We start from the raw sequence: 25,921 nt of genomic DNA on the forward strand, positions 1-25,921 counted from the left end.
CCGCTCCTGCACGCGCACCCACTCCTGCACGCGCTCCCGCACCCGCTGCTGCACGCGCACCCGCTCCTGCACCTGCACCCGCCCCCGCCCCCACCGAGGACCCGGTGTCCGAGGAGGCTCCCGGGCCCACGATGCCCTCGGCCGGGGCCGGCGGAACGCGGGAGGGGAGCGGCGCCCGCCGCGGGAGTGCGTGCAGGGGGCGGGGGCGGGGGCGGCTGCGCGGGGCGGCGGGGGGTGGCCCGGCCCCCTCTGGCTGCTGCGGGAGGGCGGGCGGAGAGACGCGGCGGCGCCCTTTCCTTCGAGCCGGCCCCGGGCTCAGCCGCTCCCCGCCCGCAGGGACCCAAGGGCTCGCTGTGAAGGACGCAGCGGGCCGGCCTGGAGCGACCTCCGCGCAGCGCGGCGCCGGGCGGGGCTGCCGTGCCAAGGCCCGGGGGCCCCCGCCGCCACCCTCCCCGCCGCCGCAGCCCCCGCGGGGACCCGGGGCGCGCCCCGCCCCGCCCCGCCCTGCGCGGAGCCGAGTCCCGGCCCCCAGAGCGGCTGCGCGGAGGGCCCGCCGCACCCCTGCCCCCCGGGTCTGCCGGCCGGGCGCACCCCGAGTGCGGGCCTCGCGGGGGCGACGCCGTCAGCGCCGCAGGTGCAGCCCGAGGCCGCCGGTGAGTGGGTCCGGGCGGCTCGGGGGCCTGGCGGGGGGCGCGGGGGGCGCGGGGGGCGGGGAGAGGCTGGGGGGCTGGGCGCCGGCATGCAGGCCCGGGCCTCCCGCGGGGCCGCCTGGGCGCCTGGGCCTCGGCCGGGCCGCTCCGCTCTGCTCCTGTGCGACGGGAATCAAATGCCGCGGCCCCGGCCCAGCGCGGAGCAGGGCGTCGGGGGGGGTGGGGCGCGGCGGGCCGTGCACTCGGCGCACAGTGCTCGCCCGGGCCGCTGCTGCGGGGGGGCTGCGGGCAGGGTCGAGGCTGCGGGTGCGGGAGGGCGGGGCGGACGCCGACCGCGGGGCAGGACTGCAGGCGGCCCCGGCCGGAAGGAGGGGAAGCGCCGCCGCCGCGGCAGGTGCGCCCAGGGGAGCCCCCCGGCCGGGCCGGGTTCGGGGCGAGGCGTGGCCCCGGGAGGAGAGCGCCCCGCGCGCGTCCTACGCAGAGATGCCTCCGGCCCTGCCCCTGCCCCTGCCCCTGCGCGGCTCCGCTCCAGCAGCCCCCGCCCTGCGCCCTCCGCACCTGCTCCATCCCCGGAGGCGGAGGCGCAGAAGGGCCAGCCTGGGGCCGCCTCCCTCCCCGTCAGGACGGAGTTTAAGTTTGAAGGGACAGACATTCCTTGGAGGAAGCCCCCGCACGAGGCGCCCCGGCCGTGACCCCAGGCCCACCCTGCCTGCCCCCCTGGAGACGCCAGCCCAGCCCACCCCCATCTCCCCCATTTCCCCCATCTCCCCATCTCCCCATCCCCCATCTCCCCCATCTCCCCATCTCCCCCATTTCCCCCATATCCCCATCTCCCCCATTTCCCCCATATCCCCATCCCCCATCTCCCCATCTCCCCATCTACCCCATCCGCCATCTCCCCATCCCCCACCTACCCCATCCCCCCACCCCCATCTACCCCATCCCCCACCCCCATCTCCCCACCCCACATCTACCCCATCCCCCATCTACTCCATCCCCCATCTACCCATCACCCCATCCCCCATCTCCCCCATTTCCAACTCCCCATCCCCCATCTCCCCCATCTCTCCATCCCACATCTACCCCATCCCCCACCCCCACCCCCCATCCCCCATCTCCCCATCCCCCATCCCCACCCTGGGGCCGGCTGCCCAGCTGTGGCCGTGGGGCTGGGCCTCCACGCAGGTGGCCCGTGTGCTCCCTCCTGAGCACGCAGGAGCCGCCCGCCCCCGTATCCCAATTGGGCTTAGGTGAGTAGTTGCCACCCCCCCGCAGGTGGCCCCTCCCCCTCGCACACCTGGACTGGAGGTCCAGCCCCGCGCCGGCCCCCCTTGGGTCTTTCTTGAGAACCTCCTGTGAAGTCCAATGCCCTGTTAGGTTGTCACCTCCTCAGGGGAACCTCCGACTCTGTCGTTGACCCTGGACTCAGAGTAGCCCCAACAGGTGACCTAGAGGGGCTGAGATAGATAGGAACGGATCCCAGACAGAGTTGGGGTGGGGGTGCGGATCTCAACCTGACCAGGCTGAGAAGCTCTCAGAAGGCGCCAGGGGTGGGTGCGCGCGAAGCCCCCAGAGTTCTGTAGAAGTGAGACTGCTGAGGACTTCTAGGGATCTCAGCGGCTGAAGCACAATAAATAACGAGAGAAACCGTTAGGTTTGTTTGTCACGTTGTCTTCACAACAGCTAACTTCATCTTACAGATCGAGTGCTCTTTCGCCACGAGCAAGTGACAGCAAGTATTTGAAGCGGCGCCAAAGAGGGTTTCAACCCTTATGTGAGAAGCGCATCCAGCAAAGGAAGCAGCATGAGCAAAGACGCTGTGGTGAGAAGAGGGTGGGGAAAGACTAATGTGTCTGCAGGCCAAGTTCTACAGGCACAGAGGTGAGGGTGGGGCGGGTGAGGACCGGCGGGCCTCAGGGTGGACGTGGTCCTCAGGGTGGGAGGGTGGGAGAGGGGCTGACCCCCCCCCCCGCACCGGGAGAGAAATGAATGCTGGGCTCTGGCTGCAGCAGGAGGGCGGATGCAGTTAGGGGAGGGAAAGGACAGCTGGGTGCCATCTACTCTAGATCTTGTCTCCATATTTTCCTTATTATGCATTCACAGAAAATGATTCCCTTCTGTATGACACGTGGGGGTAAAATGGGAAGAGGCTGTTTGCAGCTAAAGGCAACCAACCCTGGGGTTCCAGCCACCTGCGGTCCCTGCACAGCCAGCCCTGGGGCCGAGGAATCTCAGGTAGCATATACCCCAGTCACAATGGACCCAGCTTGGGACAGGAGAGGACCAAGCACAAGAGGTGGATTTAAGAAATGCGTAGAGGGGTGCCTGACTGGCTCCTTTGGCGCAGCATGCGGACTCTTCATTGTGGGCTCATGGATTTAGTGAGTTCGAGCCCCACCTTGGGTGTAGAGATTACTTTTTAAAAAAAAAAAAAAGGGAAAGAGAAAAAAAAGTGATTAGAAAGCAAAGTTAGTATAATTTAGTGAAGGGGTGAAGAAGGAAGATGACTCCTGGATTTCTGGACCGAATAGTCAGACAAATTGTCATTCGCCCACTGCTGCAGGGGATGTGGGGGGCAGGGCTGGTTCATGGGAAAGTGAGGAGTTCTGTTTGGCTGCCCTGTGTTTGAGGTGTCTCTGCCTCTCTCTCTCTCTTACTGTGTGCCTATCATAAATAAATAAAAATAATAAAATTAAAAAAAAATGGATACACAAAATGTGGTACATCCATGCAATGGACTTGTATTTGGCCATAATAACTAATAAGAACTGATACAGTCTATAACATGAATGAACTTCGAAAACATTATTTTTTTTAAGATTTTATTTATTTTATTCATGAGAGACACAGAGAGAGGCAGAGACATAGGCAGGGGGAGAAGCAGGCTCCATGCAGGGAGCCTGATGCGGGACTCGATCCCTGGACTCCACGGTCATGCCTGGAGCCGAAGGCAGGCGCTCAACCCACTGAGCCACCCAGGTGCCCCAGAAAACATTATTTTAAGCAAGATAAGCTAACTACAAAAGGCCTCGTGCTGGATGATTCTATTCATATCAAAGTCCGCAACAGAAAAATCTAAACAGAGAAAGTAGATTAGTGGTTGCTTAGGGCTGCGATGGTGGCAGGAGGATGGGAGATGATGAAGTAAGGGGTATGTGTTTCGTTCTTGAGGGATCAAAATGATCTAGAATTGACAGGGGTGATGGTTGCATATATCTGTGAATATACTAAGAACTATTGAACACTTTCTTTTTAAGATTTTATTTATTTGAGAGAGAGAGAGAGGAGAGAGACAAGCAGACTCTGTGCTGAGCAGATGCGGGGCGCGATCCCATGACACTAAGATCATGACCTGAGTCAAAGGCTTAACTGACCAAACCACCCAGGCAGCCCCGAATTGAATACTGTAAATGAATGAGTTCTTTGTTAATTATGTCTCAATAAAACTGTTTAAAAAGGAGCAACCAAAAAGGTGAGTGACCTAGAAATAAACTCTTCCATCCCCAGAGGACTGCAAGGAATCCTGAAGCTAATGAAATCTGGGTGCTGGTGAGGGAATCTCCCCTGAGAATGTATAACCACGGGCCTGCCCTCGTAGAGATTTTCAGCCTGAATTCACATGGCGAGGCGCCACCTCCCCTAAAAACAAAAAAACGAAAACCCAAAAACCTGCAGCCAATAATATGATCAAAACTGGCCCCAGACTTTTGATGCCCCCAGGCCCCTGACAGAAGCAAGTGTGAATCCCTGTCGGTGGAATTCAGAAAGTTGCCTTCATCACTGGCCTCAAATCATTCCCACAGTTTATGTCCAAGGAATACATAAAATAATTTGGTAAATATAGAAGAAAACAAGGCACCAAGAGTGAGAACCAGCAGAAGCAAGACAGCAGATTCAAACCTAAAAACACTTTAGATGTTGGAATGATCAGATCTCTGATACCAAATAAGTGTGCTTAATGCACTATAATGAAAGGGGCTTGAGAATATGACACAAGAGCAACAACTGTGGAAAAAATCGAACAACTCATAGGAAAGAAAAACATAAAATTGAAATGTAAAATTCAATAGAAAGGTTTAAAAAAGAACAAAAAGATTTTGGGACGCCTGGGGGGGGCTCAGTGGTTGAGCATCTACCTTTGGCTCAGGTTGTGATCCTGGAGACCCGGGATCGAGTCCCGCATCGGCCTCCCCACAGGGAGCCCGCTTCTCCCTCTGCCTGTGTCTCTGCTTCTCTCTCTCTCTTTCTCTCTCTCTCTCTCTCTCTCTGTCTCTCGTGGATAAATGAATAAAACCTTTAAAAAAGAGAGAAGAGATAATATTTGGAAAAAATGATGGAAGATTATTTTCTATAGTTGGAAAAGGACCGTTGTCCACGTAGTCAGGAAGCCAAAAAAAAAGTTTCCAAATGGACTAAAAAGAAATGCCACCCAGAATCCTAACATAATGAAACCACAGAACATAGCGTATTAAATATTATGGTAGTGGCCCCTGCTGGCAGCCCTGGGGTGCCCCGGCCCCAGAGGAGCTGCTATGGAAAGGCGACGCCAAGAAGACTGAGAAGGAGCGAGAGAAGGAAGATGACAAGGAGCTGGATGAGGCCATCAGAGAGACTGTGGGGACCTACAGATGTTCTCAGAGAGGGGCCCGTCTACAGCTGGAGCCACTTTTAATCTGTCATCGTGGCCCAACGATTGTACAGATTTTCTAGAGCAGCCTTGTGGGTTGGGACCACTTCCTGCGCGATCCCAGTTCTCCCTGTTGTCCTGGAGCCGGAGAAGTCGCAAGTGGAGTAGCAGCAGCTACAGCAGTGGCCGATACTTTGTAGTCCTGACCTAGGGTTCTCAGGAGGCAGGCCGGAGCGTCTACCTTCACTTCCTGGAAAGATCTAGATTGTTACTGCTCTGTGACTTGTCTTGGTGGGACAAGTCTGAAAATTCAACAGCATTTGAACTTCTCGTTATTTGGATTTTTTTTCAACTTCGGCACGTTGATCTATCTACACCTGGGGGTGATAATTCTCCCCAGTGTCCCACGGAGCCCCCCAACTTGCAGCTGTGTCCTCCACGCTGTCCCGTTTCTTCTGTCCTCACTTTGATACCAGGGTGCAGCAATGCAGACGGTTACTCCAGCGCTGGCCATCCCGCCTCCTTCCCTAAGTAACTCGTGACGGGAAGATCTAACTATCCCAGGGTGGCTCAGGAACTGATGCCGTTGGGAAGGGTGTCCCTCTGGCCACTTTTGTTTTCAAGCATGGAGACATTGGGAAGGGACACGCACACAATATGAAATATGTAATGTGGGCACCCCGGGTGGCTCGGCGGTTTGGCGTGGCCTTCGGCCCAGGGCCTGATCCTGGGGTCCCGGGATCGAGTCCCACGTCGGGCTCCCTGCATGGAGCCTGCTTCTCCCTCTGCCTGTGTCTCTGCCTCTCTCTCTCTGTGTCTCTCATGAATAAATAAATAAAATCTTTTTAAAAATGAAATACATAATGCATCACAGCTGTAGTTGTAAAGCAGCCGCTGTGAATTTCTATGTTGGAAAGGAGGAAAAGGCTGGCAGGATGGGAACTGTGGCGGACAGAGCAGGAGCTCATTTTCTCTGCCCATTTTGGCTATTAGAGACCTGTGTGTGTGTCTAAAACAGAAAAAAAGAGGCTTCTGGGTGGCTTAGTTATGTGTCTGCCTTTGGCTCAGCTTGCGATCTTGGGGTCCTGGGGTCGAGCCCTACATTGGGCTCCCTGCTCAGTGGGGAGTCAGCTTCTCCCTCTCCTGCTCCTCCTGCTTGTGTGTGCTCTCTGTCAGATAAATAAATAAAAATTTAAAAATTTAAAATTTTTAAAATAAAGTCTGGATCCAAAAAATTAAATTCTTCAACCATAAAGCATTAGTCAAAGAAGAAATTAGAATGGAATTTTTCCAACCAGGGTCCTTGGGCTCTTCAAGCAATACAAATTTACTAGAGGCCAAAGGGAAGTTCCAGTCAAGGGGGCTCATGCTCCAGCACCAGGGAGACAGCACGAAGGAAAGTATTCCTTATGCTAGCTCTCCAAACAAAACCAGGGAAAGTCTTTACTTATTTTTTTATTTTAAAAAATATTTTATTTATTTATTTTGAGAGAGAGAGAGTGCGCACTGAGCCTGCTGTAGGACTTGATTCCGGGACCCTGGAATCATGACCTAAGCTGAAGGCAGACACTTAACTGACCGAGGCACCCAGGTACCTCCCAGGGAAGGTTGTTAAAGAGATTGTGGCTGGGAAGGAGTGACGTCTGAATATGCAGGGTGGAGAGAGATGCAAAAAGTCATGTGTGCAGACGTGATGGGCAGGACATGCTTCCTTATGTGTTGCATGTCTCATTAGTATGTTAAATCTGTGCCCCTAGGAGTGGTTTTAGTATTATAATGAGGGGAAAGGTGAGTGATAGGCCAGCGCTGGGGTCCACCCTGGCACAGACTAGTTTGAGTCCTTCCTTTGGTAAACATCCTGCTTCGGCATTCCTGCAAGATATGCTGCTACTCAAGAGACATATGGTTTCAGCTCACAAGGAACACTGGATTTCCTGGTCAGGATTGAGGGAACCCCAACCCAGTCCCTGCTCTGTCACAGAATTAGAAAACATTTATAACCAAAGGTGATGAAAATATTATATAGCATAACTTGTGGGACGCAGTTAATACAGTGTTTAAAGAAAAATGTAGGGCAGCCCGGGTGGCTCAGCAGTTTAGCTCTGCCTTCGGCCCAGGGCCTGATCCTGGGGTCCCGGGATCGAGTTCCACGTCGGGCTCCCTGCATGGAGCCTGCTTCTCCTTCTGCCTGTGTCTCTGCCTCTCTCTCTCTGTCTCTCATGAATAAATTAAAAAAAAAAAAGTCTTTTTTAAAAATAAATTTTAAAAATAAAAAATTTAAAAAATAAAAATGTATAACCTTAAATATTTCTCATAGAAAATGGGCTCAAAAATTAATGAGCTCAAAAATAAAGGCTCAAAATTAATGAACTAAGTGTCCATAAGAAAAAGTTGGAAATAAAACAGCAAAATAATTTTTCCAAGAAAGTAAACAGAAGGAAAAAAAATAAAGATAAGAAAAATTAATTAAAAGGATATGAAACAGAAAAAAGATGAACAAAGCCAGAAGTCAATTTTTCAATTAAAGATTCATAAAATTGACAAAATGCTGGTGGAAAGGATCAAGAAACAAAAAGAAAGCATAAGAAACCAACATTATAGGAATAGAAATGAGTTGAGAATGCAAACCACAAGTTGGAAAAGGATTTTGCCATGTAGGAATATAGAAAGAATTCCTACACAGAGTAAGAAAAAATGATCAGAGGAAATTCCACAGAAGAAACAAAACTGTTCCACCAACATCTGCAAAGGTGTTCGGCTACATCAGTGATCAGAGAAACACATGTAAAAAACCCACAAGATTCACAAAATCAAAATGGTAGAGCGTCCCAAGCATAAAGGAGCGTATGGAGCTGTGGGCACTGAGCCATCTGCTGGCTGGCAGGACCTTTGCAGAACAGCTGGACATTGTGTAATGAGGTTGGAGGGATGCACACCCAATACCCAGGGATTCCATTTCTAGGAATGTACTTCAGGGACCTGTTGTGTAAGAATGTTTGTAGCAGCATTCGCAGGAAAAGAAGGATTTGTCGACGCCTGGAGATGCCCTGGCCGATAAACAACAGTAAGAAGGACGCCTAGATTGCGGTGTAGTCATCCAGTGCCGACCACAGAGCACCCAAGAGGGCCTGCAGCTACGGGACCAGCAGGAAAGCCATTAACAGACTCTTGAGTAAAAGAAACAAGCCACGGGTAAGTTACATGAAGAATCATCCCATCCAGCTAAAATTCAAACACAGAGGGGCGCCCGGGTGGCACAGGCGGTTAAGCGTCCGACTCTTGGTTGAAGCTCAGGTCCTGATCTCGGGTCTTGAGATCAAGCCCCGAGTCGGGCTCCACACGCAGCGTGGAAGTCTGCTTGAGACTCCCTCTCCCTCTGCCCCTCCCCCTACTCTCTCTCCCTCTCTCAAATAAATCTTTTTTCTTTTTTTTAAAGATTTTATTTGTTTATTCATGAGAGAGACAGAGGCAGAGACACAGACAGAGGGAGAAGCAGGCTCCATGAAGGGAGCCTGACATGGGACTCGATCTCAGGACCCCAGGATCACACCCTGGGCCAAAGGCAGGCTCCAAACCACTGAGCCACCCAGGGATCCCCTCAAATAAATCTTTCTAAAGTGTACATTTAATTTTTTTTAAGATTTTATTCTAAAATAAATAAATAAATAAATAAATAAAGATTTTATTCTTAAGTAATCTCTACACCCAGTGTAGGGCTCACACTCACAACCCTGAGATCAAGAGTCACATGCTCTATCAACTGAGCCAGCCAGGAGCCCCTCGAAATCTCTTTAAAAAAAAATCATAAATAAAATTGAAATACAGCCATAAACCCTGAATTATTTAGGGCATGTTGGTCCGTTTTTGTTGGACCCTGGCTCACGGGTGCCAACGTGTCCCGGTGGACGCCCCAGAGACTCAGACCCCAGACAGGCAGATGCACCAACCAAGAGGGTTTATTGAACGTTTGCGCAAACGGGTCCTCCGCCTCCGAGGTGGCAGATCCCGGACTGGCAATTTTAAAGGCAAAAACCCACGGGAGTAGCATAGCATTCGGGTTATGACATGATTGATTTCTTTGAAGGTCAACACGACCATGTTCAGGGACTTTTCCAGTCAGGGCGAGGGGGGGGATAGTTTTCTTATCTCGGAAAAACAGAATGTTTTTGTTGCTTGAATTCATGGGAGGCGCCTGGATGGGCTGCCTCAGGGTTAGGCCTGGTCCCACTCACGGGGGCGGGGGTGTGGGGTTTCTTCATTTTTTGTGTCAACTTGCCTAAGCGATGATCCGCAGCTGATCGAACACTAAGCTGAATGTTGCCGTGAAGGTATTTTGTAGATGTAGAAGGTATTTTGTAGAAAGTGCACAATCAGGTTATTCCAGATAATCTATGTAGGCCTCATGGGATCGGTTGAAGGGACTTTAGAATGAACCAAGGTGTTCCTGAATTAGAAACTGCCCTCCGTGGAGGCCGCCTCCCATCCTGCCCCAGAGTGGCCTGCCCTTCCTAAATTCCCTTTAGGTTTCAGATTTGCGTAGCCAGCCCCCCAAATGCATAAGCCAATTCTTTCAACAAATCTAGTGCATATCTCCTACTGGTTCTCTTCCTCTGGCTGAACCCTGACTCTTACAGATTTTGTTCCTGCAAATGGTTCTAGAGGAACAGGATCTCATGGGTTTTCTGAATAGGGGTTCTGAGTTTTCTGGAACCCTAGACGGATTAGATCTGAAGGCACTAATGACTCTATTTCAAGTGGGAAGGGGGGCACTGGGAGTGCATGGTGTGCTGTGGCATTAGAGGGCCCCCAGGCAAGGCTCTGGGTGACCATGTACATGGTGCCTTTGTTGGGCTTCAAATCCCCAGCTCAAGGTCCTCATAGAATGACCTCTGTGTGCCCTCAAAGAGACCCTTATCTCCTCTTACTTGCAGGGCTGAAATTGCTGAAAAACAAACCCACACTCTCATCCTGCTAGATTACAATGCACTTTGAATTCCAGCCTGGAAGGAAAATTAAAGTGAGGGCATGTAACCAGGCTGAGGGGTGCAAGCGTCCCTGGCTCCAGGGCTCCCAACAGACCGGTTCAGCCACTCACTGCTGACAAAATCCAAAGAATCCAAAGACAGAGAGACAAGTGGTGGTGAAACAAGAAAGGAATTTATTTCACGGAGGCCAGCAGCGGGAAGACACTGGACTGACGCTGTGGGTACGTGCAGGTGGGCAGGAAAAGTCAGGTCGATCATTGTTTCGGGGACAGTCACTAAGGGTCTTGCTGGCTCAGGACAGTCCTTATTGCTTGAAAGGGTAGGAAGGTTTGATTCCCATTAAGGGACGCTTTGCCCACAGGGCCTTTTGCCTGAGTTAAGAGATAGGCTGGAAAGAAGAATTAATTATTTATGGGGTACAGACTAAGGTCAAAATGGAGGAGATTGAAGTTCTCTTTTAGGCATTGCTTGGGAAGGAACGGGTCCTTGTTTGACCTCATCTTACCTCGATTTTTTTTCTAAAGATTTTATTTATTTATTCATGAGGGACAGAGAGGGAAGCAGAGACACAGGCAGAGGGAGAAGCAGGCTCCCTGCGGGGAACTTGATGGGGGACCCAGGACCCAGGACCCCGGGGTCCAGCCCTGAGCCCAAGGCAGACTCATCCGCTGAGGGCCCCCCCTTCCCGCCCCGGCGTCCCTCGAGGTGTTTACTAAGTATCAGGAGGCTCCTTGTCCGCATCTGCTGGAATCCTATTCTGTTGCTTTATGCTCTCATCCCCTCTGCTACGACCTATTCCACTGGAGGACAATAGCTGTTAAGATCAGGTTTTAAGGGCCGCCTGGGGGAGCTCAGTGGTTTAGCACCTGCCTTGGGCCCAGGGTGCGATCCTGGAAACCCGGGATCGAATCCCACGTCGGGTTCCGGGTGCGTGGAGCCTGCTTCTCCCTCTGCCTGTGTCTCTGCCTCTCTCTCTCTCACTGTGTGCCTATCATAAATAAATAAAAATTAAAAAAATAAAATAAAATAGCAAAGTCAGGAGCAAACAGTCACCGTCTGTGTTCTTGGGGGAGAGTCGGACTGTGTTCCTGTTCACCGGAGATGATAGGGAAGTCCTGATGTCTGACACCTAGGTCCGTCGGGCAGCAGGCTCCGATTCCTACAGATCTTAGGTTGGGGGCGTAAGAATCCCCACCAGGGGAAAGTGTCTCGTGTGCTCAGGCTTCTATTTCAAAATACCACAGACTGGGGGGTGGGGGGTGGGGCTTATAAACAAGAGACATTGATTCCTCACAATTCTGAAGGCTGAGAAGTCCAAAGTCAAGGTGCCGGCATGGTGAGGGCCCTCTTCCTCCCACTGTGTCCTCACGTGGTGGAAGGGGTGAGGGACTTCTGTGGGGTCTCTTTTATAAAAGCACTAATAAAGTGCTCCCAGAGGCCTCCCCTTTCTGACTCCATCACATTGGTCATTAGGATTTCAGCCGATGAATGGGGTAGGGCACAAACGTTCCGACCGTAGCACTCAGTTCTCAGGACCTTCCAAAGGGAAATTTCAGGGTGTGTGAAGGTTGGAGGGAGTGACTGGCAACAGTGGGGTCAAACGTTTATTTTTGCAGGGAAATGGGTGGAATGCATTGAGGATCCAAAGTTCTTAGAAGGGCAAGAGACAGGCTACCGTGCTTGCCCTGGGCAGGAAGTGGTGAGCAGGGTGGGGCTGTGAGACCCGTATTTGGAGGCCACCCTAAACCCTATGTGCAGATGTCATATTCAGACACTTAGCAAATATGGTTAGCAGTAACCAGGTCACTCAACAGAGGCCTCAGTTGTAAAATGTAAAATTTTACTCCTATATGTAAAATGGAGATAGGAAGACCCACTGCCCCAGACTGTAGAAAGGATGAAATGAGATATGCACGGGACGCTCCTGCTGCCTCGTGGGCCCATTTTGTGTTCGTATAGACAACTGGACATATTATAATTTACCTATAACAACTAACCGGGATGCCTGGGTGGCTCAGTAGATGAGCATCTGGCTTTGGCTCAGGGTCCTGGGATCGAGTCCCGCATCGGGCTCCCTGCAGGGAGCCTGCTTCTTCCTCTGCCTGTGTCTCTGCTTCTCTCTCTGTGTTTCTCGTGAATAAGTAAATAAAATCTTAAAAAAGCAAAAACAAAAGCAACTAAGCAATGCTATTCTCAGCAGATGCAGGTCTGTGGAACCAGAACAGCATCTGAGGCGACCGAGAAGCCGTTGGAGGCACCTGGCACAGGGTCTCGGCCACAGCTGGATCTGAAGATGGCCCTCAGGGTGCTGTGGGGCAGCCTGGGCCTGCTCCGCCTGGTGTGGTGTCTCCTTCCACAGACGGGCTACGTGCACCCGGATGAGTTCTTCCAGTCACCTGAGGTCATGGCAGGTAAGGCCCCTGTGTGCCGTTGGGATAAGTTGCAGCAAAGCCTGGGTGGTTTGGAGAGTCAGCGGGGAGGGGGGAACCACGCCTGTGTGGCTGAGCAGTAAATCCGTGAGCCTCTCCGGAATGAGAACTCGCCCGTGGGGATTTCACATCTCCTTCCTGACCTGTGACATTGACCCTCTGGATGGGACGAATGAAATGCCAGCCTCTTTGGTGTTTTGCTGCTTGGACCAACAGTGCTGGCTGTTCAGAGTGGAAGCTGCTTTGTACTTCTCAGCAAAGAGATTTTAGAGTCGGGCCTCCTGAGTGCTTGGGGACACGTACACACGGCTGTGGCCTGAGGTACTGAAATTTGTCTTCTCTAGGTTCGTCTGAGAGCTGAGGGAATCCAGGCCTGGAATGCTCACTGGTTAGAATTATCTGCCGAAGGGCATTGGATACAGCCTGAGGGTGGTTGCCAGGGGCTGTGAGGCTTTTCAGATGCTGTGGGCACTTGGCTTCCTCCTCATGGTTCAAGATGGCTGCGCTAGCTCCAGCCATCAAGTGTAAAACCAAGTCTTTCCAGCCATTGGAGAGGTGATGGGCGTGAGCCCTACACCCAGCACAGGGCTCAAACTTACAACCCCAAGATCAAGAGTCACATGCTCCTCCAACTGAGCCAGCCGGATGCCCCTTTAAGGGCATATTTTGAATGTCATATACTTTTTGCTCATTTCCATCCAGTTGGTCAGAATGTATTACGTGGACACACCCAGCTGCAAAGGAAGCTGAGAAATAGTCTTTATGGGTGACCAAATGCCCAACTAAATAAATGAAGGAAGGAAGGAAGCGATGGATACTGGGGAGACAGACACGCAGCTGGCTCTGCCATAGGGCTCACAGCTGGGTTTGTTTCTTCAGGTGAAAGTTTTTTTTTTTTTAAAGATTTATTTTTATTTATTTATGATAGACATAGAGAGAGAGAGAGAGAGGCAGAGACACAGGCAGAGGGAGAAGCAGGCACCATGCAGGGAGCCCGACACAGAACTTGATCCCGGGACTCCAGGATCACGCCCTGGGCCAAAGGCAGGCGCGAAACCGCTGAGCCACCCAGGGACCCCCCCCCCCTTTTTTTTTTTAGGTGAAAGGTTTTTAACCTGAGCCAGTAAAAAAAAAGCAGCGAGACTGATCTGACCTTGATTTTGTTTCCCTTTCACCTTATTTTTTAGATTTATTTATTTATTTATTCATTCATTCAATCAATCAATCAATCATTCATTCAGGGATCCCTGGGTGGCGCAGCGGTTTGGCGCCTGCTTTTGACCCAGGGCGCGATCCTGGAGACCCGGGATCGAATCCCACGTCGGGCTCCCGGTGCATGGAGCCTGTTTCTCCCTCTGCCTGTGTCTCTGCCTCTCTCTCTCTCTCTGTGACTATCATAAATAAATAAAAATAAAAATAATTAAAAAAAATTAAAAAAAAAAAAATCATTCATTCATTTCAGAGATAGAGGGTTGAGGGGGAGGGGCAGAGGGAGAGGGAGCCCCAATCTCCAGCAGACTCCCCACTGAAGGCAGAGCCAGAGCTGGGCTCCATCCCCAGATCCTGAGATCATGACCTGAGCCGAAGCCAAGAGTCGGGTGCTTCACTGAGCCACCAGGCGTCCCTCCCTTTCACCTTCTGACATAGAGAAAATGGCCAAGAGGGTGTGGGGGTACACGGGAGAGTAAAGAGCCCCAGGCAGCGGGCAGGGCTCCAAGCCTGAGGTGTGGGGCTGGAGCTGAGATGCAGAATTTAAGAGCCCGATGTCCGCCCCCTGCACACCCCTGCCCCCGCCTGCCCCTCAGAGCTCTGACACTGCGGCCCCAGGCACAGGCCGGCCCAGGCTTTTCGCTGCGTGACGACCGCCTGAGTGCATCCTTCTAAGCATCCCACGGGCCACAGAGACACCACAGCCGCTTCTGATCGTGACCGCCATCGCTCGTTCCCTTCCCCGGTCTCACTTGCGTGTCCTGGACGACAGCCACCATCACAGGGATGGGTTTTCGACCCTGACTGTGACTCTGCCTCTGCTCTAGCACCCCAAGGAGAGGACTGGAGCCTCCCCCTGCCGCTCCCCACACCTGGCCCAGGGCACACTGTCCCCTGACGTCCCGGGCGCCGTCCCTCCTGGCCTTGGAAGGCCTGAGCTTCCCTACACTCGGTCCCATCGCTGCTAACCGAGCACGTCCGTAATCCAGAAGGCAGGTACGGGCGCTCGCTCAGGCCACATCCCAGGCTCGAACTCGAGGCCTGGGCGGCGCCGAGCACCCGTCGGGAGGCCACGGGAACGGTGCCGCAGGGCCCGGCCCTCCCTGCTGCTGGGGGCCTGGGGGCCTCCCGCGTCCCTGCCGGGCCCCTCGCTCCCCGAGCCAGCAGCACGCTCAGGCCCTCGGGGTTGGGGTCCCGGGTGTCCTCCCTGCCACCAGCTGGGCTCGGGCAGCGGCATCGGGCCCTGGGTCCCTCCTGAGGCGCAGCTCACCGAGCAGGAGGGCCCATCGCCCTCGGGCCCAGGGACCGGCGGGCAGGCCGGGGGGACGCGGCCGCTGCGCCCGGCTCACTGCGCTTCTCCGTCCACAGAGGACATCCTGGGCGTGGAGGCGGCGCGGCCCTGGGAGTTCCAGGCCGCCAGCTCCTGCCGCTCGCCGCTGCTCCCGCTGCTGACCTCGGGCTGCGCCTTCTGGCTGCTCCGGCTCTGGGGCCGCTGGGGGCTGGGGCCCGGCGCGGCCAGCGGCTACGCGCTGCTGGTGGGCCCGCGGCTCCTGCTCACCGGCCTCTCCTTCGGCCTGGACCTGGCCGTGTACCACCTGGCCCCACGCTGGGGGGCGGAGCGCTGGCGCGCCCTGGTCCTGCTGGCCGGGTCCTACGTCACCCTGGTCTTCTACACAAGGACCTTCTCCAACGCCATCGAGGGACTGTTCTTTGCGGGGCTGCTGGTCCTGGTGTCCCCGCGCGTGGCTTGGAGCCCCGCACCCCGGCAGCCTGCCCCGGGCCCGCGGTGGTGCGGCTGGCTTCTCGGGGGCGTCGTGGCTGCTGGCTTCTTCAACCGGCCCACGTTTCTGGCCTTTGCTCTGGTCCCGCTCTTCCTCTGGAGCATTTGTAGCGCCACCAGCCCTGGCTTCAAGTCGCCGATGAAGGAAGCCCTGGTGCTGCTCCCAGGGGCCACCCTCGTGGCAGCCGTGTTTGTGGCCGTGGACAGCTGGTACTTCTCCAGTCCATCCAGAGCCAGCGCCCTCGTTCTTACACCTGCCAACTTCCTGTACTACAACCTGGATCCTCAAAACCTGGCGAGGCATGGCACACACATGCGGCTCACTCACCTGGCAGTCAATGGTTTCCTGCTGTTCGGGATGCTGCATGCCTGGGCCCTGCAGGCGGCGTGGCAGCAGCTGCAAGCCAGCCTCCAGGCCTTTGCACAGGCGGGCTTCCTGAGGGCTCCGGGGGGCTGGGGCCTGCTGTCTAGCCCCAGGCCCTGCCTCCTGCTCCTCTACTTCACGCCTCTGGCCCTGCTGTCTGCCTTTAGCCACCAGGAGGCCCGGTTCCTGATCCCCCTCCTTGTCCCCCTGGTCCTACTTTGTAGTCCACAGACCCAACCTGTGCCCTGCAAGGGCACTCTGGTCCTCTTCAATGTCCTGGGTGCCCTCCTCTTTGGCTGCCTGCACCAGGGGGGCCTAGTGCCTGGCCTAGGGCACCTGGAGCAGGTGGTCCATGCACCTGCACTCCCAAGCAGGCCCACCCACTACACACTGCTCTTCACGCACACCTACATGCCCCCCCGGCACCTTCTCCACCTCCCGGGCCTGGGCTCGTCCGTAGAGGTGGTGGACATGGGTGGGACCGAGGACTGGGTCCTGTGCCGTGCCCTGAACAACCTCACCAGACAGCCAGCCTGCCAGGTGGCCGGTGGGCCGTGGCTCTGCCGCCTTTTTGTGGTGACCCCTGGCACCACCAGGCCTGCCACGGAGAAGTGCCACTTCCCTCTCAAGAGTGAGACACTCCTGTTTCCCCACCTGACCCTGGAAGACCCTCCAGCCCTGTCCTCTCTGCTGAGCGGGGCTTGGAGGGACCATCTCAGCCTTCACATCTTGGAACTGGGGGCGAAGCCTGACAATGTGACAGAAAAGCCACTGGCCAAGATTCAGCCGTAGGGGAAGGCGCCACTCCACCTCTGTGGGTAGCTGGGCTGGGACACAGCCCTGACTCTCTTCCTTTCCTTTCCCTTCCAGAATTCCCACTACTGCCTCTCCTGTGCATAGGCTTTGGCTGCTCTGCCTTCTGGGTAAGCTGTGACCCTTTCCCCCTAAAGACCAAAGATCTGAGCAGTCACAACCCTGACGAACCCATGGCCCGTGCCCGGTGGCCATGCCCGGTGGCCAGTCCGTGCCTGCCCCGCCCTTTCCAGCCGCCGTGATGTTCCGAGGTGTAACAGCAGCTGTCATGGAGGGAGATCGCTACTGGCGGTCCCGGATGACCTCCCTCAGTCCCCAGGAGGCCTTACCTCTTGCCACCCGACAACCCCCTGGCGTCCTGGGTGGCCGGGAGGGCGCGGCCCAAGAGGTGCAGCGAGGCGGCTCCGAGGCCTGGGCCCGGGAGCGAGGAAGGCTCTTCCCCTCCTGAGCCTCAGTGCCTAAGAGCAGCGGCCAGGGCCTGGCGGCTAGCGCTTGGTCCGCCGTGTCGCCGTGCGCCGTCACCCGGCCCTCCTGCTCCTGGCCCGGGTGCGGGCCGGTTCTGCACCTCGCCGCTGACCTCGGCCTCCGGGCTCAGGGGCCGCCGGGGTCGGGCCGGGAGGAGGCAGGAGGCGCTGCGGCGTAGTGGGCGGCCTGGGCCCCGACACCCGCTCCCCCTCGGGGCGCACGGCCGGTCGCCAGCCTCCCTCCACGGGCTGAGAGCGAGCCCGCTGAACCCGCTGCCCCCGGTGGGCACCGGCTCCGGACAGGACGGGCTGTCGCCTGACGCTGCCCGCGCTCCCCAGCCTCAAGTCTCCCCGCTCCAGAGATTAAGGGGCCCCCAGGCACTGCAGTCCTGAGCTGGGGACCACAGCCCTGCTCCCGCCGCTCGGGTGGGCCCAGCTCCAAGGCCGGCCCTGCTGCTCCGGCCGCGCTCAGCTTGCTGCCTCCTGGCGACTCCAACCCCGAGCAACAGGACAGGCAGCAGTATGTTGGTAAATGGTTAGCACCCTGCTCTCTGGGGCAGAAACCCTCATCTGTAGCTCTGGCTGATTGCCGCGGCCTAAATGCTCCCGCCCTGGCTGATGTCAAGCGGCCAACGTGACGTCACTGACCTCCAAGTTGGGAAGAAATGCCAAGAGCTGCTCCCAGGAGCCAGCAGGGGTTGGCCCAGGGCGCCGGGGGGCTCAGGTGGTTAAGCGCCTGCCTTTGGCTCGGGTCATGATCGCCGGGTCCTGGGATTGAGCCCCACATCAGGCTCTCCGCTCAGCGGGGAGTCTGCTGCTCCTTCTCCCTCTGCCCTTACCCGTGCTCGTGCACGCGCTCTAATTAATAAATAAAATCTTTTGAAAAATTCTATAGCACTCACGTCAATTCATTTCTCTCGTGCTTTGTTTCTATGAACGCTCTAATTTGTCTTCCTGTCCCTAGTGCTTAGCATCATCTCTGGCGTACAGTAAGCACTTACTGTCTTCTGCCGCCAAGTGCCGTCTTGCAGACTCCCCAGACTCTGCATGGAGCCTGCTTCTCCCTCTGCCTGTGTCTCTGCCTCTCTCGTGAATAAATAAAATATTTAAAAAAAAAAAAACAACCCGACCAGGTTGTCCAGGAGCTTCATTGCTCCCTGTGCCGCTTCCCTTCTTGCCCCTGCCAGTCTGGAAAAAGACCTACAGGTAAGCGTGCTTCCCCGTGTGGAGGGTGGGGAGTCAGGCTGGGGACTGCTGACACTCTGCAGCTCTGAGCCCCAGAGACCAGCGGGTGGGATGGAGACCAGGGCGCAGGAAGGCCAGGATCGGCCAGAGGCCTCTGGCTCCTCACTGGCTGCCCCCAAGGAGAATCCAGAGTTGCCTCTGCTCTGGGAGGAGTATCTGGCCTTTGCCAGAGCAGGGAGGGGGTAAGATGCCAAACCAGGACTTTGGTCATTAGAAACGGTGGGGCTTCCGGCCTTGCAGGCTGATGCGGTATCAGAGCATAAGAACGAACGTTAGGAAGGTTTTTGTTTTGTTTTGTTTTGTTTTTAAGATTTTATTTATTTATGCATGAGAGACACAGGCAGAGGGAGGAGCAGGCTCCATGCAAGGAGTCCGACGTGGGGCTTGATCCTGGGTCCCCAAGGTCACGCGCTGGGCAGCAGGGGGCGCTGAACCGCTGAGCCACCCGGACTGTCATTTTCTTTCATTTTTTAAGATTGTATTTATGTGCTCCTGAGACACCGAGAGGGGCAGCGACGCAGGCCAGAGGGGAGCGGGCTGTACGCGGGGCCCCGACGCGGGGCTCGATCCCGGATCCCGGATGCACGAGCCGAGCGAAGGCGGGCGTCCGGGTCGGCGGGCTCCACGGTGTCCTCGACGGTGTCCTCGACGGTGCACGGAGGCGGGGGCGGAGGCCTCGCGGGCGGTCCTGGCGGGGCCGGGGCCGGGGCCGGGGCGCAGCGCTGTCCGCGGAGGGCGCACGTGCCGCGGCCCGGCAGGTGCGCGGCGTCCTTCGCGCGAGCCCCGGGGGCGGCTCAGGGCTGGGCGTCCGGGCCCCTGCGGCTCCGCGGCGGCGACCCCGGGCGCTCCCGCAGGCCGCGGCGCAGCTCCTGGGTGAAGGCGTCTCGGAAGCGGGCGGCGCGGCGGCCGAGGGAGCCCGCGGGCCCGGCCGCCAGGGCTCGGAGGCGCCGGGCCGCGTCCTGGCCGCGCAGCTGGGCCCGCAGGAGCGCGAAGGCCGTGAGCTGCGCCGCGCGCCGGATGGGCCTCGACTCCGACAGGCGCTCCACCAGCCGCGGGCTGTGCAGCAGGGCGGCCAGCAGCCGCCGCAGGACCATGGCGGGGCGGCCCGGACCCCGCAGCGCGCCGCTCTCGCTTCCGGCCGGCGCCGCACGCCGCCGGACCGCGCCCCCCGCGTGACGGCGCTGCCGCTCCGGGATTGGGCCGCGCTCCCGCCGCTTCCGCTTCCGCGCACTTCCGCTTCCGCCACGGCCGCCTCGGCGTTCCGGAGCGGCGGCGTCTGCGGCGGCCCTCCGCACGATGTCCGGCGGCCTCCTGAAGGCGCTGCGCAGCGACTCCTACGTGGAGCTGAGCCAGTACCGGGACCAGCACTTCCGGGTGAGGGAGGCCGGGCGTCGGCTTCTCTGCCCTCGTTCTCCGTTCTTCGGCCTGAGGAGACGCGAGGCGGGGCCGCGGCTGACGGGGCGTCGGGCTTGGCGGGGGGGGGCCTCGTGTCGCGGTGGGCGATGCGGCCCGACGGACGGCGGCCCGGCCTGGCTGCTGGGGCCCCGCGGACGGCCTGCGCCTGCGGCGTGTGGGCGGCGGCGAGGACGCCTGGGAGACGCTTGGGCTGGGACAGGAGGCGCGCGCGGACGGTGGCTGTGCGGGGCGTTCGCGGCCGGCGGCGCGGGCGAAAGGACGTGGGGCGCCGCCTGCAGCCCGGGGCGTGACTCCGGGGTCACGGATCCAGTCCCGCGTCGGGCCCCCCGCGGGGAGCCTGCTTCTCCCTCCGCCTGGGGCTCTGCCTCTCTCTGTGTCTCTCAGGAATAAGTAAATAAATCAGTCTTTAAAAAAATATATGCACGTAATTTATTAAGGTAGCTTTTTTGTGAAGATTTTATTTGGGAAACAGCACAAGCGGGGGAGGGCAGAGGGAGAGCGAGAGGCAGGCTCCCCGCTGAGCAGGGGCCCCAAGAGACCCCGGATTGTGACCTGAGGCCGCCGTTTTCCAAACGCGTCCGTAAGCCCAGCGGGGCTTTCACCTGGATCACTTGCTGCAGTTGTCGCCACGTTAGGAAGTCACGCATCACGACCATGTTGAGTTTCAGGCATCTTAGGAGAGTGAAACCGAAGGGTTTCAGCTGTTATTCACCCGCGCAGTCCAAGGCCCGTAGCGGTATTTAGATGGGAGTACCCCCCCCCCCCCCCCCCGGGACGCCGAGTTCCCGGGAGACGCCCCCAGGCACCTGGGCCACAGTCGTCTTCAGCGATGGGCTGTCTGTCTGGATTACGCGCTTGTGTGGGAAAAGTGGAAGGAAAGAGAAGAGGCCTCCTGGTAACTCTCGTAAATCATTAGTAGCAGCGATATAAATAAGGTGAATCTACTTTACGCGTTGTCTCATTGCAAAGTCGTGAAAACTTGTTTTTAATGTAGAATGACTCTTGCCCCGTGGGCTTGTTAAGGAACTACGGGACTGGGCATAAGGCTGGCTTGGGGGTGGTGGTGGGGTGAGACCGAGTTGGGCTTCCAGCTGCAACGACTGAGTAGCTGTATGACCTTGAACAAGCTGCTTAACTGTTGTCCTAGGTGTAAAATAAGGTTAGTAAATTAGGACCCAACTCATTCACTTTTTTTTTTTTTTTTTTTAAGATTTTATCTATTTATTCATGAGAGACACACAGGCCGAGGGAGAAGCAGGCTTCCTGCCCAGGACTCCTGGGAGGAGGATCATGCCCTGGGCGGAAGGCAGGAGCTAAACCGCTGAGCCCCCCAAGGATCTCCAAATGCAATTTCATACATGGAACGTGGCTCCTTGATTCTCCCTAGAGGAAGATATATCTATTTCTTGTGTATGAGATCTTTTATGCTCATACTTTTAAAGATATTTATGTATTTATTTATTTATTTGAGAGAAAGAGAGCACCAGCAGGGGGAAGGGGCAGGAGATGGAGAAGCAGGCTCCCCACTGAGCAGGGAGGCTGACATGGGGCCACATCCCAGAACCCTGAGATCACAACCTGAGTCAGAGGCAGACGCTTAACCAACTGAGCCACCCAGGCGCCCCTGTATACATACTTTAAAAAAATAACTTGGAGCATACCTTTCACGTTGTTCCATACCTTTTTTACTACGCTATCTCAGAGATGTTCCTTAGCACGTGAATGTACACTTTTCTTGGTGCTGCATAGTTTTGTATTTACTGACATACTATAATTTATTTCATCATTTTCCTTTTGATGTGAGTTTAGATGGTTTTCTCTATCCCTCCATTCTGCCGCTGAATGTGATCATGTGAGATCCGTTAATCTGAGCCCTGTGCTACAAAGCTTTCAGAGACGAGTAATGCAAAGTCTTGTTCTAAGAATGAAGATTATATACAGAGCAGTAAATGAAGAAGCAAAGCCTCTTGGGAAGGTACTCTGGGGGCCTGCGTGGATCTATTCAGCTACTTTCCAAACTGGAATATACTGTACGGTTGATGTTAGAGCCTTAACCTGACAGCATGTCAGTGGGTAGGCCTTCTATTTAGTTAGCATCTGTCCTCCCAATGTGGAGGCTAGAAGTGAAGGTCTGAGGATTACCAACTGGTTTCTTTGCACGTGTGTGAAATACCATACCCAGCCCATGATGAGCCCCGGGGGATCGTCAGTTGTATTCCTGTCTCTAGCTTCATCTTGTCTTCCAAATTAGGAAGCCTGTCAAGAATGTAAGCTCTAGTTTTTAGTGATCACTACATTTTCTCCTAAATTCACAAAAATATATGAGTGTCTAAACCATCTAAGCAGTTATTGTGAACATCCTCTATGAAAATATTATAAGGGATACTGTATTTCTGAAAATACATTTATTTTTCACTTCAAAAAAAGTCCTTTCTTAGTATATTGGCTTAAGGTTCAGAAGTTAAACTCGAGCACAAGAGGAGGTTCTGGTGCTGAGGATACCGAGTATGCGGAGAAAAGGCATGCCCTTTGCATGGCAGTATGGCACGGGAGGGGGCCTACACGCAACATGACTCTTAAGCAGTGGCTTTCTCCTGAAAGCAGTCTGGACATGCATCTAGACATGCAGAAGTGCTTCACAGAATGTGACTACCTTTTTCTTTTTGGTAAAGGATTTGCGGTAGATTGGGATGATGAGAGAAGCTGATTCCCAAATCAGAATTAATGATACTTTTAGTCATCCTTGGGAATACTATTTAAGCAGGACTCTTCTTAGATTGTGTTGCTTAATTTTTTCTCTATTTGACATTCCAGGGTGACAATGAAGAACAGGAAAAATTACTGAAGAAGAGCTGTACATTGTATGTTGGAAATCTTTCCTTTTACACAACTGAGGAACAAATCTATGAACTCTTCAGCAAAAGTGGTGACATAAAGAAAATTATTATGGGCTTGGATAAGATGAAGAAAACAGCATGTGGGTTCTGCTTTGTGGAGTATCCTTCCTGTGTGTCTGGCTTAGCCATTGGATGAGGGTGGGGCCAGAAGTGGCTAGTCACCTGTTTAAAAAAATGAGTGAGGCCATCTAATTAGTGTCCCTATCCTCTACTTCTCCTTCCTTCATCTGTCTCTTACCTTCTGCCCCGTGTGTCTGCATTCTTGTGTTGTGAAAGCTAATATTTATATTATGTTCTGAACTCCATGCTTGGTTTATTATTGATTCTTTAAGAAACGGTGTTTTGAAAATGTATGTTCATGATATTTATAGAAGTACAAAAGGGTTTAGCGAAAACAAAATCTCTGTACCTTTCTAGACCTAGATAGTTACCAGTCTCGGTATCTTTCCAGAAGTGATCCTGTGGATGCGTGGTGGCAGAGTACATGCACGGTTTTTTCCCCATCTTGGAGATTGTTTTATGTTAGCATGTGTAGGTCTATCTATTTTTTTAAATGGCTGTATGGTATTTCATTACGTAGATATATACAGCTTGATTTTATAGAAGGTCAAAACCAAACTATTCTCTCCCTGGAAATTCTGTAAATATTAGACCTGGATTTTTTGCTTGGGGCTTTATTCTCCTGATATTTTATTTGGCCATATTGTTTTATATTTTGAGAGATTTCCCAGACCTCATCTGACATGTTTAAAAATTTGGGGGGGTGCCCAAATTACCTGGATATTTTGGGGGGAGGAGGTTGTATTTGTGCTGTAAATTTTCCTTTAATGTCTGGTAATGCCTGGATTTCCTATCGTAGTTAGGGAAAAGAAAACTAACTTGAGGGCCCCGGGCAGATCTCTCTCAAGTTGCTGCCTTGCCTTTGGGATATGTGGTTTTCCCAGATGCCAGAATGAAAAGAGATTCTATTTTGACTTATTAACATTGAAGACACTGCTATATGGGGTTCCTCTAGACTTCTCAAAACTCTGTCGTTTATTTTTATTTGCTTGGGTCTAAGTGCATTCTTGCTAGCAGGTTGCCTTCCCACATACAGACCTTTAATTTAACCCTATTTGCTGGGACGCCTGGTGGCTCAGCAGCTGAGTGTCTGCCTTCGGCTCAGGGTGTGACCCCGGGGTCCCAGGATCGAGTCCCACATCAGACTCCCTGCATGCAGCCTGCTTCTCCCTCTGCCTGTGTCTCTGCCTCTCTCTGTGTTTCTCATGAATAAATAAATAAGATCTTTAAACAAAAACAAATCCTATTTGCTGTCTCACACCTTCGTCGTCAACTTTGAATTAAAAGCCTCATCTCATGCACTTGATTTCTTCTTTAAGCCCCTTGAAGAATATTTCAAACTGACTTTGTGTTATAAAACGGTTGACACTCTGACATGACGTTTCTTGAATCTCTAGTTTGCTGATGGCCTCTTTTATTCTTTGGGTATATGTACCTATTCTGTCATTTTACTGGGTCTGGAAAAGGAAACCAGAAATGTGTTTGCTCTGTCAGCTTGAACTGGAAGCCCTACTTTCGAACATATTCCAGACTTTGGATTTTGATGTCTGATTTCTGGGCTCTGCAAGATTCTTCCATTTTCCCTTCAGACACAGGGAACAAGAGTGCCCAGATTTTACCTTTGCCTCAGGTGGCAATAAGATAAACTTTCACAGGGTACAGAGAGAACGGTGAGAATACAAAAAGCAAAGGAAATCTGCCTTTTAGGTAATAGTCTCTGAGAACTGGAATGCTTGCTTTTGCATTTGTCTTGTGTGTCAGAGATCCACAATCATAATAGCAAATGGTTGCCAAAAGAAAGGCTGCCATTGCTAGTGTTTTTTTCACTTTGCCTTTTTATCGTGTCATTCATCCAGCAAAAAATTATTAAATGCCTATTACGTGCTAGGTATTGTGTAGGTGTTGGGGCACTGGAATTTCAGCAAGTGCTTCCCTACCTGTGTAATTAAAGACGTAGGGGAAAAAATCTAGATCAGCATTTCCCTTAATCTAGCTAATGATCACAATTGCTTATGATTAAGCGGATCTAGTTAAATGGGTTTGAGAACAATTAACCTGAGTGACATGATACTGAGTCTTTCCTTTTAATGAACTGCAATGGCAATTTCATATGCACTGTAACTTTCTCTTTTTATTAAGGTTATTGAATATACAGTTCAAATTTGGATGCTTTTGTTTCCTTGGATAAGAAGTTTGCAGTTTGTGCTCTAAACATATTTATATTTTACAAGATTGCTGAGGAAAATCACAGTTGGCAGCCATGGATAAATCATAGTTGACTCCGTCAGTGCCTCCAGACCAACCTCAAACAGGCTTGTGCAAACCCGAGTTACTGTCCTTGAAATCCATCTGGTTGGGTTCTTTTTTGTACTCTTTCTTAATGCAGCTTCATTGAGATGTTGCTTCCTGTATTTCCAACAATGTTTGGAGAAATGCTATATAGTGTTCCTTAATACCTACACTTAAGATACTACTCGAGAGCAGATGCAGAAAATGCCATGAGGTACATAAATGGAACTCGTCTGGATGACCGGATCATTCGCACAGACTGGGACGCAGGCTTTAAGGAGGGCAGGCAGTATGGCCGTGGGCGATCTGGGGGCCAGGTATGCAGGAAGGTTCTCTTGGCTCAGTCTTTGCCTGGTGTTTCAGTCCTAGTGACTAGGACTTTGTCAATGTGTGTTTGCTCTTTTAGAAAATAATTTTGTGCCTATAACCCTGGCTTGAGGTGAATCTGAAAACTACCCATTAGGATTGGTAAATTATAGATTCTGTACATTTTCATAAGCAACCATTATTGGACTTCTGCTAGAGGCTTTGCACCTGCAAGTGTCTAAAACTAAAGGAAAATGCACTGAAATTAAAATAAGTTTTAAGTTTCTATTTTAAAATAGCCCAACTTAAGTACTTATTTTTTGGAATATGCTACTTTTGAATGCTGGTTTGAGCATGATGTATGGTAAAAACAAACAAAAAACCCCA

At 53.6% G+C, this 25,921-nt stretch overlaps 3 protein-coding genes across 20 annotated transcripts in view; 2 read left to right on the plus strand and 1 right to left on the minus strand.

The window, feature by feature from the left end:
* Positions 1 to 201: 201 nt before the first annotated feature.
* Positions 202 to 18,151, plus strand: PIGZ (phosphatidylinositol glycan anchor biosynthesis class Z). 15 transcript variants are annotated; one of them, XM_041768520.1, is made up of 5 exons: positions 202 to 653; positions 2,351 to 2,472; positions 2,754 to 2,885; positions 12,460 to 12,673; positions 15,269 to 18,151. In XM_041768520.1, exons 2-5 carry the CDS (start codon positions 2,455 to 2,457, stop codon positions 16,834 to 16,836), a joined length of 1,932 nt encoding a protein of 643 aa, XP_041624454.1. In that variant the 5' UTR covers positions 202 to 653; positions 2,351 to 2,454; the 3' UTR covers positions 16,837 to 18,151. The 15 variants fall into 15 exon arrangements, with proteins under 15 accessions (XP_041624454.1, XP_041624461.1, XP_041624473.1 ...); XM_041768527.1 differs by having other exon boundaries at positions 12,463 to 12,673; XM_041768577.1 differs by lacking the exons at positions 202 to 653; positions 2,754 to 2,885 and adding exons at positions 8,240 to 8,469; positions 10,209 to 10,483 and having other exon boundaries at positions 2,356 to 2,472; positions 15,269 to 18,150.
* Positions 18,152 to 18,856: 705 nt separating this feature from the next.
* NCBP2AS2 (NCBP2 antisense 2 (head to head)) lies at positions 18,857 to 19,787 on the minus strand. The gene has a single exon (XM_041768613.1). It carries the CDS (start codon positions 19,658 to 19,660, stop codon positions 19,361 to 19,363), a length of 300 nt encoding a protein of 99 aa, XP_041624547.1. The 5' UTR covers positions 19,661 to 19,787; the 3' UTR covers positions 18,857 to 19,360.
* NCBP2 (nuclear cap binding protein subunit 2) overlaps positions 19,788 to 25,921 on the plus strand; it is a 29,695-nt gene continuing 23,561 nt past the window's right edge. For 3 of the 4 annotated variants that reach the window (XM_041768605.1, XM_041768602.1, XM_041768599.1), the window contains exons 1-3: positions 19,788 to 19,940; positions 22,797 to 22,978; positions 25,407 to 25,545. In XM_041768605.1, coding sequence (XP_041624539.1) covers positions 19,863 to 19,940; positions 22,797 to 22,978; positions 25,407 to 25,545 — 399 coding nt within the window. In that variant the 5' untranslated portion in view covers positions 19,788 to 19,862. Of the gene's footprint in view, positions 19,941 to 21,791; positions 21,958 to 22,796; positions 22,979 to 25,406; positions 25,546 to 25,921 lie in introns of all 4 variants that reach the window. The other variant, XM_041768608.1, reaches the window with a different exon arrangement.

Source organism: Vulpes lagopus, chromosome 1 (assembly GCF_018345385.1).
Source record: "Vulpes lagopus strain Blue_001 chromosome 1, ASM1834538v1, whole genome shotgun sequence".
NCBI lineage: Eukaryota > Metazoa > Chordata > Mammalia > Carnivora > Canidae > Vulpes > Vulpes lagopus.

Bases quoted from the DNA above. Each gene is read 5' to 3' on its own strand.
- PIGZ (XM_041768520.1), top strand. The intron at 2,886-12,459 runs GTAGCATATACC...TGCTATTCTCAG, and splicing joins CTGGGGCCGAGGAATCTCAG to CAGATGCAGGTCTGTGGAAC. The intron at 12,674-15,268 runs GTAAGGCCCCTG...CTCCGTCCACAG, and splicing joins GTCACCTGAGGTCATGGCAG to AGGACATCCTGGGCGTGGAG.
- NCBP2AS2 (XM_041768613.1), bottom strand. From the start codon at position 19,660: ATGGTCCTGCGGCGGCTGCTGGCCGCCCTGCTGCACAGCCCGCGGCTG.